This window comes from Phytophthora infestans, genomic scaffold, assembly GCF_000142945.1.
Source record: "Phytophthora infestans T30-4 supercont1.46 genomic scaffold, whole genome shotgun sequence".
NCBI lineage: Eukaryota > Oomycota > Peronosporomycetes > Peronosporales > Peronosporaceae > Phytophthora > Phytophthora infestans.
In genome coordinates this window covers 764,544-780,589 of record NW_003303713.1, presented here as the reverse complement: position 1 = coordinate 780,589, position 16,046 = coordinate 764,544, and the positions used below count along the sequence as shown (strand labels likewise).

Here is a 16,046-nt window from a genome sequence, read left to right as displayed (position 1 = left end):
TTAGTAAATGCAGTTCAGAGTTTTCTAAAAAGTTGACTTCAACTTGCTTTTTTGTCGAGTAGTGCTTTATTTGTAAGGATGGCTGCGCGACTACCTGTACGAGCTGTGAATAAGTCATTAGTGAGCATTTGTAAAGTGAAGCGATCTTCAGGTTGAAGTGCACATCCAAACGTTCTACCTATACATGTACATCTGCGCTCATTAGGCGTCCAAAGAGGTCATACTTTTCGTACCATTTCTTAATTCTGACTCCCCCTATTATGTACTATTAATACTCGTATTATTATATATTAGAAAGCTTTTCAGATCGCCTACAACCGCCGGCCTTCGTCTTCAATTTCATCAAATAGCCCTCTACTAGCGATAGTATCCGCCATCATCTCCATATTCATCGTCTCTTGGAGCTGAGTCAAATACTCAAAGTTGGCCTTACAATCCAGAGAGCAAAATTGGCCGGCAGCGTTGCTCAGCGACGACATCGACTTGAAAAACAACCGCTCGCAGTTGGCGCAGTGGGTCTGTCGTTGTCGCCACGAGGCTTCGCTCTCACTGTCGTCCACTGCGTACTGACGTACACGGTGAGGGCTCGTAAACGTGGTAGGCACTTTTGATGATGCAGAAGAGGTGAGACTGTTCGGGATTGCGATGGTAGCGCTAGGATGGCTTTTGACGAACGTCGGCTCCAGCTCAGTAACTGGTTCCGCGCATCCCGGCCAAGACTTGGCTCGCTCTGTATCCATCGAGCGTTGCTTCCGCTTGAAGACCAGTCGGATCATGCGAGATGCGAAGCTTGGACGAGACGTCATCTCTTGCACCTTGGTCTTGCTAATAGTCATGGCATAAGGCGAAGACGAGGGCTGATTGCTCCCCATACGTGCTGCGTGATTCATGAGTTGGTTGTTGCTTTGTCGAAGGTGAATCGAGAAGTGAGTGTCAAACCTCGACGCTAGCTGTGGCGCCTTCTACGAGGCCGTAGTCGGACGAATTCCTCCATTACGGATACACTTGTGATCTAGTCGACCTGCTCGCACGCCACGACAGTCGGAGCGACGAGGTTTTAGTTCTTTGAAATGAAAATGTCAGGTCACTAAACAACAAGCGACTCAGAGCTCTCGACTCTGTCGTCGAACACTTAGAGTCGGTAGCGGCAAAGTTGTCTAACAGCTCAGCGCCAATGTTCCAGTTTATCGTCTGATAACAACGCTTCACAATGAGATTACCGTGATGTACAGGCCAACGAGCGCACAGAAACGCAGTTCACGTCGAGCACAATTGCTGACTCAAAACACTTTTGAGTCAAAGTACGCTTGAAGATGGATTGGCCACCGGCCTAAGTGTTCGGATTGTCGTCTCGCAGGACAACTCGCCACATAGTTGAGATTAGAAGAATGAATCGGAATTCCGGCGGGTGTTCGCTGTCTTTGCAGCCAGCACTGGGACGTGGACACAAGTGCTTCGGTTCGCTCGCTCGGTGCAGGAGTCGAGAGGACCAAGACTCCGACGAATGTGGTGGACTTCGGAGAACAAAACCACGAGGCCGGTGAGCACGCGAAAGGTAAGAGCCATATTAACTTATTACGGCCTTCACGATGACATCAAATCTCATACAAAACTAAAGCCAAAAGGAAAGGATCCTATGCTGGGCAACTCGTCTGGTATCTTGTGTGTTATCCAAGTGTTTTTCTTCCTCAGCAGCACAGATCAGCTATCGGCTGGTCGAAAGATTCACTTCCTCTATATCCCAGCATGACAAGGAACCTCCACGTACAAGAACTCGTCACCATCCGATGGACACAGCGGTAGATTATCCAGAGGCACCCAAGTTTCACCCACTTCGGGCTCAGTGGATTTAGTTGATGCAAATTCGACTCGGACGGAGGCTACGACCTCTCTTTTTGCAAGGCAAAATAGCTTACTGTAAAATACAAGCACCCCAGTTACGAAGCGACTCTCCCCTCCGCAACGGTCATAATCTCAAAGTTCTAACATGCTAGAATAAACCACAGATGAGATTTTCCACATAACATCCTGGTAGATACTGTACCCGAAACTCCGATTTAAATCTGGCGACAAACTAGATCCAACGCATGAGACCCCAAGCAAAGTGTCTGTCGTCTCTCCGCATCGGTGCCAGCAGCTCAACTTGCAAGTGCCTGTTGAACCGCGACTTCAACTTTGGCGCTTCTATCCCAGTTCTCAGCTTTACTTGAAGTTTGTAAGGTGTTGTGCAGCGAAAATACCCTCCCATTTCTAGATTCTGATGACGAGAACACAGAGATTCTCTTTGTGTTCGCTTTAAGAACAAGTTGCAGTCGTTGCTGCAGTTGTTGCAGTTGCTGCTGTCAATTTGGGAGAAAACGCCCAGGCCGCCTGGATGATGGATGGGCTTCAACCATCTTGTGTGTTCGTCTCACATGTCAAATCGCGTTGCCGCCCACAGGAAAAGTCTCTGATCGAGCAATGTTGCGACGTCACCGCAACGAAAGGTCGCGCGTCCACTTTGCACCAATCAGATTGGTGGATAACCGTACGCGTCACCTTTCTGCCCTAACCACATTTGATGTAATACACACACGCAACATTCAACTTTTGCGTCTTCGGCATTCCCGATTCCGCACTGCTCGGAAGACCATCACTCTTTCTTGTGTCGGTGCGACCATCACTCGTGGTGTGCACCATGTCCGGGCGCGCGTCCATCGGCGACTATGTCGTCACCAGCAAACTAGGCAGCGGCTCGTTCGCTGTAGTGTACAAAGGCTACCACAAGGTCAGCAAGACGCCGGTCGCCATCAAGGCGCTGTCGCTTCACAAGCTCAATAGTAAATTGTTGAGTAACTTGGAGATGGAAATCTCCATCATGCGTCAGATCGACCACCCGAACGTCGTGAAACTGTACGACATTAAGAAGACGGAGAAGCACATGTACCTCGTGCTTGAGTACTGCGCCGGGGGCGACCTACAGCACTATATGCGACGTCGACAGCAACAAAGTGGCGGTAATTTACTCCCAGAGAGCGTGGCGAGGCACTTTCTGCGCGAACTGGCCAAAGGAATGCAGTGTCTGTGGCAGCACAACCTCATCCATCGAGACCTAAAGCCACAGAACCTGTTACTCGTCGAGGACTCGGCCACTTCCGCGCTTAAAATCGGTGAGTAATTCAGATGGGTACATAATAACTGTGTATTATATTAACAATAACTGTTTAATTTCTGACAGCGGACTTTGGCTTCGCGAGACACTTGGCCACGGCGTCAATGGCTGAGACCCTGTGTGGTTCCCCACTGTACATGGCTCCAGAGATCTTAAAGTTCCAGAAGTACGACGCCAAGGCCGACCTCTGGTCCGTGGGTACAATTTTGTTCGAGATGCTGGCTGGTCGACCACCTTACGGAGGCGCTAACCACGTGCAGCTACTGGCCAATATCGAGCGTCAGCCTCTACGCTTCCCGCCCACGTTGCAGCTCTCCAGACCGTGTCGCCAGCTGTTAGTGGCCTTATTGCAGCGGAAACCGGCGCTACGTCTCGGATTTGCCGAGTTTTTCGCCGATCCGTTCGTGGATCTGCAGCCGTTGCCGGAGCAAATAGAAGAAGCCGAAGCTACGCGTCGGTCGTCGACGCTGTCGACTACTGCGAGCATTCGAGAGGAGGAGGACGAACAGGGAACTTCCGAGCGGTGGGGGGTCTCGACAGCAGGAAACAGCAGAACAGGAGCAACAGACGCAGAGAACTCGTCGACGCCTCGTCGAGGAGCCGGCAGTGATCGACGGTCGCGTGCTTTCTCGGTGTCGCACGAGTCAAGCTCGAGCTCCCGTACGGTGCCGTCGACGCTGCTGCGTCAGTCTCGAAGCGGCAACTTGGAAGTGATGGAAACTGCCTTTGCGAGTGCCAGTTCTGGCTCTGGAGCTCTGCGTCGGTCGTCATCGTCACGACTGGCGAGAAGTCGACGCGCCTCGTCCAGTGGCAGCGGATTAGCTGGCGTTAATGCAGGCACAAGCCCCAAGCTCAGTCCGCAAATGAGTCCACACATTCTACCCAGCCCCAGTCCAAGGATTAACCCGTTCAAACAGCTCTCCGAGTCGCCTCCAGGTGCTACAGCAGCTCAACAACAGCTGTCATTGTCTCGGAGCAAGAGTTCTCAGCCAAAAGCCAGTGATGCTGTTGTTACAAGACCCAAGAACACGACGACAGGCCATGCTCTGGACAGTAGCGGCGAGTATGTGCTGGTGGATGAGTTATCAGAACGTCCAGCGACGGGACGACAGGAAACGCCTCGTACAAGTGGAGAAAACAGTAGTAGATCCACTACGGGAGACGTGACGACCAGAGCGTTGCCTGCTGGTGGCAATACGCAGAGCTTCTCGCGAGAATACGGACAGCAACTTATCGACATTGTGGTGCTACGTACGCAGGCGATTGCTCCGATCGCAGATCAATTGTGGACGCTAAGTGGCTCTGGAGATATCTCGTCGGGGTCTGGGACGGAGAATGCCAGTGAACCGGTAACTGGAGACTGGTCTCCACAGCAGACAGAGAATAATTCCTCATCTTCCGGCGGGAAACGGGCGAGTGTGAACTTCTCGACGGTCTTTTCCATGAGCTCGTCGCTGGCTTCGTCGATCGGAGTGAGTAACGCGCTTGCGGAGGATGAAGACGATGACGACGACGATGATGAAAAGCGTACTGCGGAACGACAATATGTGTATGCTGCGGAGGCGTTGGCGCTGTACGTCAAGTGTTTACGACTCGTACAGCACGTGGTGCTTTATTTCCGTCACGAGCAGACGTCTCGAGGTTCCATGGGATCCTCGGGATCGTCTGGAGCGTCAGGATGGAGCGAAACGAGTCGGAAAGTGTCGATGGCCTTCTTGTCCGAACAACTGACACATTTCCTGGACCGCGCAGAGCAGTGCAAGACGCGTATGGCACGTCTACGATCCCCTACGCGCTCTATTGCGTCTCAAGAGGAGCTGTTATATGCTCACGCACTTCGACTCGGACGTCAAGGCGCCATCCGCGAAGTTCTGGGCCAAACTCGAGCTGCACACGACCATTATCTGCAGGCTTTGCTGCTGCTCGAGAGCTTGCTCATGGACGTCCATGGCGCTGCGCTAGCTGTGGACGATCAGAAGAACGTGAACAATTTCCTGCGTGCACTCGAACAGCGCTTGAAGAACGTGCGCAGTCTTCTGGACGACGAGAACTCGAGTGCTGCGCCGTCTTGTCGTCCTCAGCAGGTTTCGTATCGCCCTTCTGCGACGGCTGCAGTACTATGACGGCAAGGAAAGGAGACTCCCGCCCGTATCGATATTTTGCATGTACATTTCATACCAATTACGTCAAAACGAGTAAATTAAAAGAAAATAATAAAACCTTCTAACGCGCAATAATTGTCAAAGTACGGGTTTCGGTGGTCGCATGGCAAGAAGCAAGAATTTTGCCGTGACCCCTTCGCAAGTACGCACGTGACCTCGTGGTTTTGCTCTAGGACTTGGTCGCAGGTGTCGACCCAAGTGCTTTACGTCCTCGTCCCAGGGCCAAAGACACCGAACACCTCGCCGGAATTCCGATTCATTCCTTGGATCTCGACTATGGGGTCACTAAAATTTATTTCTTGCGAGACGGCAACTCCGAACACCATTGTGTCGGTGTGCCAATCCAAACTTCAAGTTTGACTCAAAAGTCCTTTGAGTCAGCAACTCCACACCAAGCGGACTGCGTTTCTACCTGTTTTAATCAGAAAATGAACTGGAACAATGGTGCTACAGTAGACTGCCACCATGGAAGGCTACTGTACCGTGTTGCCTGTTGGTGCCCGGACGCCCGACAACAAACAAACATATACCACGTCGTGCTGCTGTTTAGTGTGACCAGGAGTTTTCATTTCAAGGTTTCTACTAACCCCGTCGCTCCAAATGCGAGGCGACCCCACTTCGAGGAATTCATTTGACTACGACGAAAGCGGCAGTCGAGGTTTGTGAAACTCACTTTTCGACTCGCCTCCACGCGACCACAATCGAGCCATGAGCCACACAGCATCAATATCTGACAGCAGTCAGCTGTCACCATCGAATACATGCTACACCGAAGAAGATATAGTGTCCCGACCAAGCTTTGCGTCTCGTATGATCCGACTGGTCTTCAAGAGACGACGACGCTCTGCTGACGAACAAGCCAAGTCTTGGCCCGGATGTGCGAAACCAGCTCCTCTGCCAGTACCGACGGCTGCCAGAAGCCAACCTAGCGCCACCATCGCAATCCCAACCCGTCTCGCTTCGTCAGCCCCGTCGAAAGTACCGACAGCGTTCACCAGACCTCAGCAGGTCCGCAAACACACAATGGACGACTGCACCAGTGAAGCCTCATGGCGGCAACGACAGACTCACTGCGTGAACTGTGAGCGACTGTTTTTCAAGTCAATGTCAATGCTGAGCAACGCAGCAGGTCTATTCTGTTCGCTGGATTGCCAGGCTAGCTTCGAGTATTTGAGCCAGCTCCAGAGCATGCTTGACACGCAAAAAATTCCGTGTGACGGATCTAGTGCTCCCTGGAATTCCAGCTGTACCAAATACAAGTGTGCGTCGCGAACAGAGTCACCCTTTGTAGTGTGATAACTCGAAACACGATACCAAACTTTCGTATTCGCGATACTGTACGTGTGCATACAAGTTAAAATCGACGACCGACTATCTTCCAACGGAGACACAATGCTTGCCTGCGACAAGTTGAAAAGCAAGTCTGTCCGTGCATCCTGTAACTCTTTGTTCAACACGGAGGTACAAACTATTGTACGCCTTTAAACAAATATGTGAGACACTTAAAGGATGATCAGTAGCAATATCACAAATACTTATCGAAGAGCCAACCCATAAAGGCAGTGACCAAAACCAGCGGTGTTGGTGTCAAAGGGGCTTGAAGGTCTGACTCAGCAACAGCTTTTCCCAGTGCATCGCCCACTCCCAAACCCAGTTTTGTAGTCATGTTGGTTGCGTTTCCATGCCACAGTCGCTAAAACAGCATCCTGGCTGCGAGGCTAGACTGCTAGACAACTCGTTCTCTGAAGTGAAGAGGGGTTTCCCCCGTCTCGCTTTTAGAGAAGAGGCCAACTTCTTGATCTCATCACCCGATGTGGGAGCCGGCATAGCGGTGGTAATCTTAGCTCGAAGAGTAAAGAGCGTCGAGGACTGCAGTGGGCGGCGGAATTCAATGCTCATTCTCCAACCTTCTGTCTACTGCTGTGTAGATAACTCATGCCACGTCTGGAAAGAAAGAGAGCGTTCCGAGTATCAAGTAGCAAAGGCGCAATTGCGCACCGTCCGAGCTTCGCGTCGCGCATGTTCAAGCTTTTCTTCAAGCAGACATCGTCTCCAGATGAAGCCCGACCCAAGTCCTGGTCCGGAGAACCGGAACCTGAGCCCACTGCTTCCATCGAACCTCTCATTCGCCACGCTAGCGCTAATGTCATCATCCCACGCCGACACAGCTCGTCAGAACGAGCATCAAGAACGCGCAGTATTCGCGAGGAAAATGGTGACGACGACGACTGCGACTCGAGCTGGAGGAAGCGACAGACTCATTGTGTAAACTGCGAGTGTGTGTTCTTCACTGCTCTTTCTCCACTGAGCTGCAATGCCGGGAGGTTTTGTTCGCTGGACTGCAAAACCAGCTTCGAGTACGTGAGTCGTCTTGAAGAAGTGCTCGCCATGCACATGCTTGATGATGGCTGCAATTCTCTGGTTTCAAGCTCGGAAGAAGGTGATTATGAGGTCGAAGAACTCGACCTTGATCAGCTTTAAAAGTGCTTCGAGACAATAGTAACAATGAATCATTTGTACGAGAAAAAAAAAACAGACGGCCTGTCGATCTGTACAGTAACATCGTCAATATCAGTGTTTCAGAAAAGAAATGATACGCTCATCATCATACTCGATGCTCTCATTACGCGTTAGTGGGTGGGGACAAGCCACGTTCTCCAAGGTTTGAACTTTGGCGGTAGGTCGGGTTCAGAGCACCAGAATGTGAACTGCATTGGGCTGGAGACGGTAGTGGGGCCCTCGATGAATGGTACCGAGAGCGTCGTCAGCCCGTCGTAAATAACAGTATACCTCTCGGAAGCCCAGTCGACTGAAACTTCTACTTTAACTCCAGAAGACTCGTATCCACCAAGAACTTGATCCTCCATAAACTTAGCCAGCTCCATGGAGCTTCCGTTATCATTGTAGTAGTACTGGGTTCCCGACAGTGAGTACACATTCGTTCCTTTGCCCTTGTTGACGGGAAACATGCTCTTGGCTCGCGTTATTTCCAGATACGAAGTAACCCCGGGGTAATGTGTTTGACTTAGGCTTTGGATGCATGAGTTCCCTGTAGTAGTCCACTCTGTTGCACTACATGTGAGCAATGCAAGAAACTTTTGCTTGGCTTGAAGTGTCTGCATCTTGATGAAAGCGCCATCCAGGAGCTGACCTGATATGTCAAAGAAATAACCCTTTTCAGGCATACCGACAGCGCCCATGGTATCGAGAGCTGGAAGCAAATTGTTGCTGATAGCAGCCGAACACTCCTTGTCGTCAAAGCAGGCTTGACGCTGGGTGGCACATAAACTACACGAGTCACCTGAATATGATCCGCCAGCATTTGTAGAATTTGATGACGGTGAGCCATCGGACGTTCCGACACCGTATTCTAGCAGGTCCAGTAGTCTGTCAAATGGTGGATAGCGATTAACTGACTGGAGTGTGATCTTCCAGGGCCGGACGATTAATTCTGCTGGTGGGTCGGCTGATTCGTCGGACTTTACGATGAAAGTAGGGATCCATGTTGGACTTACCAGAGCCTGTGCGTTGCTAGCTTTATCAAAGGGCCCGTTCACCTTCAGGGATATTGTGGCGATCCGTGACACGTCGTCAACTGTTATATTCAGCACTAAAGCACTCAGATAAGTTGGGTCCAAGGAAGTCTTAAACCAATTCGTGAACTTTTGGGCGGAATCCATTGGAGAAGTCGCTCCATCCGAAGAGTACGAGAAGACGTTTCCGTTCAGCCACATGTCCAGTTGTGTGGTAGGATAGATGCGCACTGTCAGCTCGACAACTGCCGAGTCAATATGAAGTCGCGTAGGCTCTTGAAACTCCTTGTCAGAAGTCCACTGGCCGAATCCTACTTCACAGCCACACGATGATATGGATTGGAGTACGTGCGAGAGTGCAAGCCATCCTTCACTAGACAAGAACGCCTTGTCTTTGAGCGACACAAGTGCCGAGCTCAAGTCTACTCTAACCTGTGTCCGTCCGTCATTTTGCGTACTGGTTGAGAGGGAAAACGAAGCGTTACGCAGCAATGGTACCAATACATCTCTGGCCGAGACAGCGCAATCCATATCGTCCCGACATCGCGTCACAGCTTCCAAGCATTCCGGACACCCGTCACAAATCTGACCCCCGCTGAAGATATCACCCGAGTAATAAAACAGCCGTCGACTGTCGGACGGGTATCCAAACCAATAGTTGAGTAAATCAGCCGAGACAGTTTGGCCATATCGAACTCGATCTGGAACGACACAAAGGTCATCAGGTCTTCAACGTCAATTGTATCGCCCTTCAAAAGAAACTGTGGAAGCGCCGTCACAGCCGGGTAATATGTGAAATCGTACCGCACTAAAGTGCCATTGACTGATGCCTGAATCTCCACTTCCGAGTCATCATTGATAGTTGCACGCAACCAACTCTGGATGTCGTCACTTGAGGGAGAAAATCCAACCGACTATCATTGAGAAATGCCACTATTTTGCCGTCTGTTGGCAGAGTCACTGCGAAATGGCCCACAACTTTCATGGTAACGGGCACCAACGGAGCCACTGGATCGGAAGGCAAAGCATAACCGACGGGACACGCTTTGGCACTTAAGCAAGACAAAAACTTCATCACCTTCTCGTATGCTTCAGAGTCAACAGAATTCGTCCATGAAGCGAAAGTCCCGGATAAATCGATCGACGATCGTGGCGTAGATAAACGTAAGCTATCCGAGAACAAAGATAACACTTTGTAGCGCATGGCGTCAGCACAGGATTGAGTTGAGACGCATCGCGTCCAGGCGTCCATGCATTGGTGACAAATTGGGATATCTTCAGCTTTGGTATTGACATTGATAAAGTCAGCAAAGTAGTTAGGATCCCCGCCGAGATCATGCATCCAATTCGAGAGTTTTCTCCATGTCACCAGGGGGTAATTATCCCGAACACTCTCGTTGTTTTGGTTGCGATATGCACCAATAATCGCCTTCCAATTACTCGAGTTGTGTTTGTCGTATTCTCCACCAGACGCAGGTTTGAACTGCGGCGGCTCAGACTCGATGAAGTAACTGTTAAATGTCACGGTAAAAGTGCGTTCACCTGTGTGCTGGTCGACAATCCACACTTCTATCCATGCCGAGCCCGAAGGATTCCGTGTCCACAAATTTTCATTAGGATGATGCATGCTCATAACGCCCACAATAAACTCACGCAGTTGACTCTGCTGTTCCACATGCGCTGCGTTCCACATGAAAAGATGTTCTTTTCCACGGTACTTCATCAATATGTTTTCCAGCTCGCCCGTTGGAGTTATTGGCACGACGAAAGAGCTTTCAGCGGGAATAATCTTCAGCAGTGTCGGCTCTGCCGTAACGTAGTCACCTTTGTCATGGCCGTATACTCGTCGAGACAAATCCAGCTCACACGCAGCTTTTGAGATGCATATCATTAAGCTCAGGAAGACGTCATACCCGTCTGCGCTGAAGAACGATGCAGCCTGGCGTATCTGGGGTCCAACGTCCACACCCCACAGTCTTCGGTTGTAGTTAGACATAGTATCGTCTGGGATTTCGTATGGCTCGAAGCGACTCGAAGACAGAGCCTCTTGAAGGTACGCTCGCAGCCCGATCTTACAGGAAATACTGTTATCACACGCGCGGTACGCTTCTTCACACTGGTCGCAGATGCTTAAAATGCCACCATCCGTACCATTCCAGTGAGGATTCTCCGGTATGTCTTCACTCCAAGTCAGATTCACGTACGGTGGGGGTGGCACGTACTCGAATGTGCTCAGATTGAGTGGAGATAACTGGAAGCGCAGTTCACTACCACGAGCTGTCCAAGTCATATTCGATGACGAGCTATCAGTCGGATCATCTCCCACCACGAAGACATCCAAGAAGTTGGGCACAACGCTGACATTTCGAAGCGATATCTCCACTGTGAATTAAAGCTCGGGTTCTGGGAACGGGTCTGCAAACCACAACGGGCCTGGACTATCACTGCCCTGACCAACATCTGGAGCTGAGCCATCCGAGCCGTCCCTGTCTTGTCCAACGTTATAGTAAAAACCGTCCGAGCCCCCACCTACCGGTGGATACTGGTCGCCATGTGAAGCTGCAGTGTATGTCGCCCACGCAGACGATGCGTCGGCTTGAGACCCACCAGAGTTGTAGTAGTTCTTTATCCAGTAGTTATACTTTTTAACCCACTCGATCACTTCAGAATTATTGAACACACGGACATCAAAAGCCAAGTTGTAGTCACTGGCATTGGGGACAGCAGCGGTGATCAATTCGACCATTTCTTCGACCGAGTGATCACTAGACAACTCAGGCGTCGTAAAATGGCCATCGGATCCAAGACCCTCCAGTCCCATCCAGATGTAAAATCTGTAGCTGGGATCATTGAAACTTACACGAACAAAGGCGCGATCGTGCTCCAAGACCACCATTCGACCAGCTGCCTCTGCGAAATTGCGGTTGCCAACGGGACATCTCGCCTCGACAAAGCATTGAATGCCAGTGTCCGTTTCCCGAGCGATATCCAGCGCTGTTCTCACGTCCCTAACGGAAGGCCAATCGCCGACATTTGGACCACCCGGAGATCCAGACGACCAGCTGGACCCCCCGGCATCACCATTTAGATTCTGACCCTATGTCTCGGTATCCCCACGAAGACCAGCGTGATCCAGAGTCGTCATAGCGATAGACTGGTTCGCGGAATACAGAAGACCAACGAGGCACATCGTTATACCGATAGTCTCCACTTGACCCCGACCCAGGACCGTTCCATCCGTAGCCGACGTCACCAAATCCGGACCCAGACGAAGATCGACGATCACCTGCGTTTGCAAATCCCGACGAGTCTGAAGACCATGACCCGTCACCAAGTTTGCCATTTAGCAGCCAGCGCAGACCAAAGCAAGCGTCCACGACGTTGTTTGCGTTGTAATTAAAATTATTTGAGCTCGTGTCGTCAACTCTCCATCCCTCCATCCCAGTCCATCTGCTCGTTTGCTGATCGCTCGTACATGCCCTGGAAGATCCTTTCCGACACGTGACCATGAAGACATCGAGCTATCAACGGGTGGTTCATAACTTGCTGATTGCAGGCATCACAGGCATCGCTGGGACGCGCAGGGTTCCACGGAAGATCACTGCCATATCGACGGCGGTTGAAAACCACATCCAGCGTCATGGCATTCGGCGCAGAGGTGAGATTCTTGTCATCTTCCGGGTACTCGAGGGATGAGTAGTAATCAACTTGAAATAGCTGTGAGCCCGTGAAGTTAAGTACACGTGGCATCATTACCGATGTGGCTCCACTGCCTTCGCGCTTGGCTATTACACGAAGCAACAATTGATCACTTGCCCCCCACTCGTCGATGATGTCTTTGTTCATCTCCCCGTCAGTTATATTGCCATCAGGATAACCAGGTAACAGCGTGTAGAGCTGTTTGAAGCTCAGAATCACGTCCATTTCGTCAGACTCCGGATACAACGTCCACGTGGTCTTGCGAGTCTCGTTGAACTTTCTCGCCATCTCCTCGACCTTCCAGCTTGATATGTTTCTTGGTGTGGCTCGTTCTTCCGGAGAGAATCCACCGAGAACTAGAGGTGTTGGAGACCCGTCGTCGCCTTCCTTGGCGTGCCAGAACCCGTCTCCGTAGATACGTTCAGCGCTATCATATCGATCCAGCACGAAGGCGTCGAAGTCCGACAGCACGCCGTACGACGAATGATCCGTCATGTGGACACACCAGTCTCGCCACCCACAGTCAGCACGCCCACCTTCGGCTGTTGCTCCGACGAGCGAGACGCTTTGCTTCGCTCCAAAGTAGAACGATCGACGCGACGCGATCTCCGGAGTCGGTGGAGTCCCCCTATTCTCAACGTACATCGTGCCATCAGGCGGGTACGGCGAGTCCCAGTTCCAGGACGGCCGGAAGTGCCAAAGTTCCTTGCTCGGGTCCCAGCCAGCGTCGCCGTCCCAGCCCCAGCCACTGCCACTGCCGCCTACACTGCCCCAGTTACCCCAACTGGAGCCGCCAGAGTACCCCACGTCGTTGTAACTTCCCGTTCCCGAAGAACCCGAATTCGACGACGTTGTCGTCCAGGCTGAATCACCGGAAGAGTCTGACGTACTATCCGGCTCAGCCAGGACAGCTCCGAATGCGAGGGCGCATAGCGCAACTTTCATTGCGTCTGTGACCTTGTCTACTTGCTCGATTCCTCAGTTCCGCCTTCTATGCTTTCTTCTAATCTTGCCCCGCGGTAGCTGCGGCGAACCCAGCGATTTGAAGACTAGAAGATCTAAAGAGACATAAACCACCGTCCACATTGCTTTAGCACAGAAAGACCTCGCGCCTGCTCGATGAGTAGTCGCCGCCTCACTGTGAACAGACACAATTCCACGAAAAGACAACTACCTACAGTATCATCATCACTTGTTTCTTACCGGATTAATTCAATTGGATCCGCGACAATTGACAAATCCACTTGACTGCTGACTGCATTAAATGCAACGAATAGACAAATTTTGTCTATTCGTTGTGAGGCTTGTCAGAGGTCTCCTTTGCGGTGGGAGCTCCATCAGCAACATCTCCTGGTCGCTGGGTATCCACAGGATAGATCCATCGCTGGTACAAATACACAACGAAGACGATATCGTCTCGGAAGCACGAGATGCGGTGTAACGTCGGCATTTTGATCACGAAGGCAAACAAGTCGTCGATGAACGTGTTGAGAGCACGGTAGATGAGTAGACGCCATTGCAGATGAGCCACTGACTTGAGTCGGTAGTTGATGACCAACTGTGGGAGCATGAACACGAAGCCCAAGGCGTATACTGTTGTAGTAAGAGATTCGAGCAGCCAGGCGTACCAACCAGCATGTGGGACGTACAACAGCGAGTACACGGCGTAACCAGCAGCTAGAGGAACCAGTATAAACAGCATGTGTGACGTAGCCAGAGCGTCGGCACGTTGAGTCTCCTCCAGCAGGCGAAGACTGTGTTTATCCATCGTCTTCGTCTTGTCCTCAGTTTCTTTGATTGATTCAGTGGCGTTGCTTTTAAGATACCGACGCTGAGCTCTCCAGACCTTCGTAACTTTCCAGACGAGCAGTACGACGCTGATAAATTGCGGGCCTGTGACGAGCAGCGTCGATTCCTGGTCGACAAGGTACAGTAAAACCACGCTCTGCGAGCCTAATTCAGCCGCCATAGCACGCAGAGAAACACCAACAACGTTGTCTCCTTTGGCACGCCAGTAGCTCACATCGTGACGGAAAGCTAGCCAGTCAAAAAGCAAATGTAGCAGTGACACGCTCATCGTGACAGCCAGAAGAATCGGATGCGTGTCAGTCACCATGGAGCGGAGTGCATCAAGATCACTCGACGGCACACCCATTTGCTCTTGGGAGGCGAAAACCGTTGCAAACGTCAGCTGCATCTGCCAGCGCGCGAAGGACAGCGGCGACCATGACAGTCGCAGCGGGAGAACAGCGTCACCACCATTGCCATTGTCCAGCGTCGAATTCAGAGGCACGAGCTTGTCTTGAGTCTGCGATAAATCGTCCACATAGAGTGCTGGCAAGTAGCGCCAACGCTGATCCATCGGGTGCTGCACGTAGCGCAAGTTCTGGTAAACCATCACAGGCAGTTCCTCGACTGGGTATCTCGTGAAGTCCGTCACAAGGCGGACACTCGCTGCTGGTTTCCAGTACGAGATTGGTGCTGTTTCGTCCTGCACCGTCGATTTTGAGTCACTTTGTGGCTTAGCTGGGGCCAATAACAAGCTCGTGTTCTTCGCATTAGGCCTGGGTGCATATTTGATAAGACTGGAGGCCTGGTGGATGGTTCTGTACTGGTCGAAGTGTTCTGTGTCCTTGGGGTCGGGCGAGAACCCTGCATGTGTCACGTGGACGTGCAGGAACACAGACGCGTTGCCCTTCAGCGCGCTCCAGACCTGTTTAGCCGTCCTAGAGTCGTCTGCGAGCTCTGCGAGCATTTTGTGAGAGATACTGAGGTCCAGATGACGGGAGTTGGAGCTTTCCCAGTCGAACGTGAGCGACTTGAAGTCTCCCACGTGTACTGCTCCAGTTTTGAAGTCCTTGACCGCATCCCATTCCTGGTGAGAAGACAAGTAGCACGTCACGTCCAGTGGTTGTCCTTCGCCCCACAGCGGGTCCAGTGTGTTCGGGTTATCCGAGAAAGTCGGGTACATGATCCTGTACACCTGCAGCAACCATATTCGAACACGTCATTTGCAAGTGTGCATACTTCATGTCGACTTCCTACGCACCTGTTTACTCACGAACGCCATGTACGCCGACTAGATACATAAGGAATCACAACAGCCACACAGCGACACCCAAAGAGTTCAGGAAAGAGCGAACAAAATCACAGAACTGATGTCAGCCACTTCTACAAACGTATCCGAGGCTACAGAGCGCTCTAAACACCGTAAACTACTCACAAAGATCGCACAGGAGACGGTGGTAAAGGTAATCCATGAACATAGCGCTTTAAGCACCCCCATGTCGCCGCAATATCTCGATCACGTGCGCCTCAGCTCGCGAATTCCGCACTGGTGTGCACTATGGAAGTGACAACGTGGCATCGAGTGCGGAATTGATGTGGGAAAGAAAGGCCACACCAAACTAAGAGACCATCACTCTGAAAAGCAATTTATTATCCAATGCGATAGCGTAAAATGGATTTTCAGCCAATCTTCTTGATCCGAGTTTGTCCGCC

General features: G+C 51.3%; 6 protein-coding genes across 6 annotated transcripts; 1 reads left to right on the top strand and 5 right to left on the bottom strand.

Moving 5' to 3' along the window:
* Positions 1-311: 311 nt before the first annotated feature.
* PITG_16905 (uncharacterized protein) lies at positions 312-872 on the bottom strand (the record flags this gene model as incomplete). The annotated part of the gene is made up of 1 exon (XM_002897283.1): positions 312-872. One exon carries the CDS (start codon positions 870-872, stop codon positions 312-314), a length of 561 nt encoding a protein of 186 aa, XP_002897329.1.
* A 1,805-nt stretch (positions 873-2,677) lies between these two features.
* PITG_16904 (protein kinase, putative) lies at positions 2,678-5,274 on the top strand (the record flags this gene model as incomplete). The annotated part of the gene is made up of 3 exons (XM_002897282.1): positions 2,678-3,149; positions 3,218-4,224; positions 4,354-5,274. The coding sequence occupies 3 exons, from the start codon at positions 2,678-2,680 to the stop codon at positions 5,272-5,274; spliced, it is 2,400 nt and encodes a 799-aa protein (XP_002897328.1).
* Positions 5,275-7,943: 2,669 nt separating this feature from the next.
* PITG_16903 (uncharacterized protein) lies at positions 7,944-10,539 on the bottom strand (the record flags this gene model as incomplete). Its single annotated transcript, XM_002897281.1, has 4 exons — positions 7,944-8,362; positions 8,501-9,076; positions 9,499-9,654; positions 10,266-10,539. 4 exons carry the CDS (start codon positions 10,537-10,539, stop codon positions 7,944-7,946), a joined length of 1,425 nt encoding a protein of 474 aa, XP_002897327.1.
* Positions 10,540-10,742: 203 nt separating this feature from the next.
* PITG_16902 (uncharacterized protein) lies at positions 10,743-11,742 on the bottom strand (the record flags this gene model as incomplete). Its single annotated transcript, XM_002897280.1, has 3 exons — positions 10,743-10,763; positions 10,813-11,228; positions 11,292-11,742. 3 exons carry the CDS (start codon positions 11,740-11,742, stop codon positions 10,743-10,745), a joined length of 888 nt encoding a protein of 295 aa, XP_002897326.1.
* Positions 11,743-11,987: 245 nt separating this feature from the next.
* On the bottom strand, positions 11,988-13,190 carry PITG_16901 (uncharacterized protein; the record flags this gene model as incomplete). The annotated part of the gene is made up of 3 exons (XM_002897279.1): positions 11,988-12,000; positions 12,069-12,156; positions 12,272-13,190. 3 exons carry the CDS (start codon positions 13,188-13,190, stop codon positions 11,988-11,990), a joined length of 1,020 nt encoding a protein of 339 aa, XP_002897325.1.
* A 643-nt stretch (positions 13,191-13,833) lies between these two features.
* On the bottom strand, positions 13,834-15,883 carry PITG_16900 (cleft lip and palate transmembrane family protein; the record flags this gene model as incomplete). Its single annotated transcript, XM_002897278.1, has 3 exons — positions 13,834-14,299; positions 14,372-15,624; positions 15,769-15,883. 2 exons carry the CDS (start codon positions 15,514-15,516, stop codon positions 13,834-13,836), a joined length of 1,611 nt encoding a protein of 536 aa, XP_002897324.1.
* Positions 15,884-16,046: the final 163 nt, after the last annotated feature.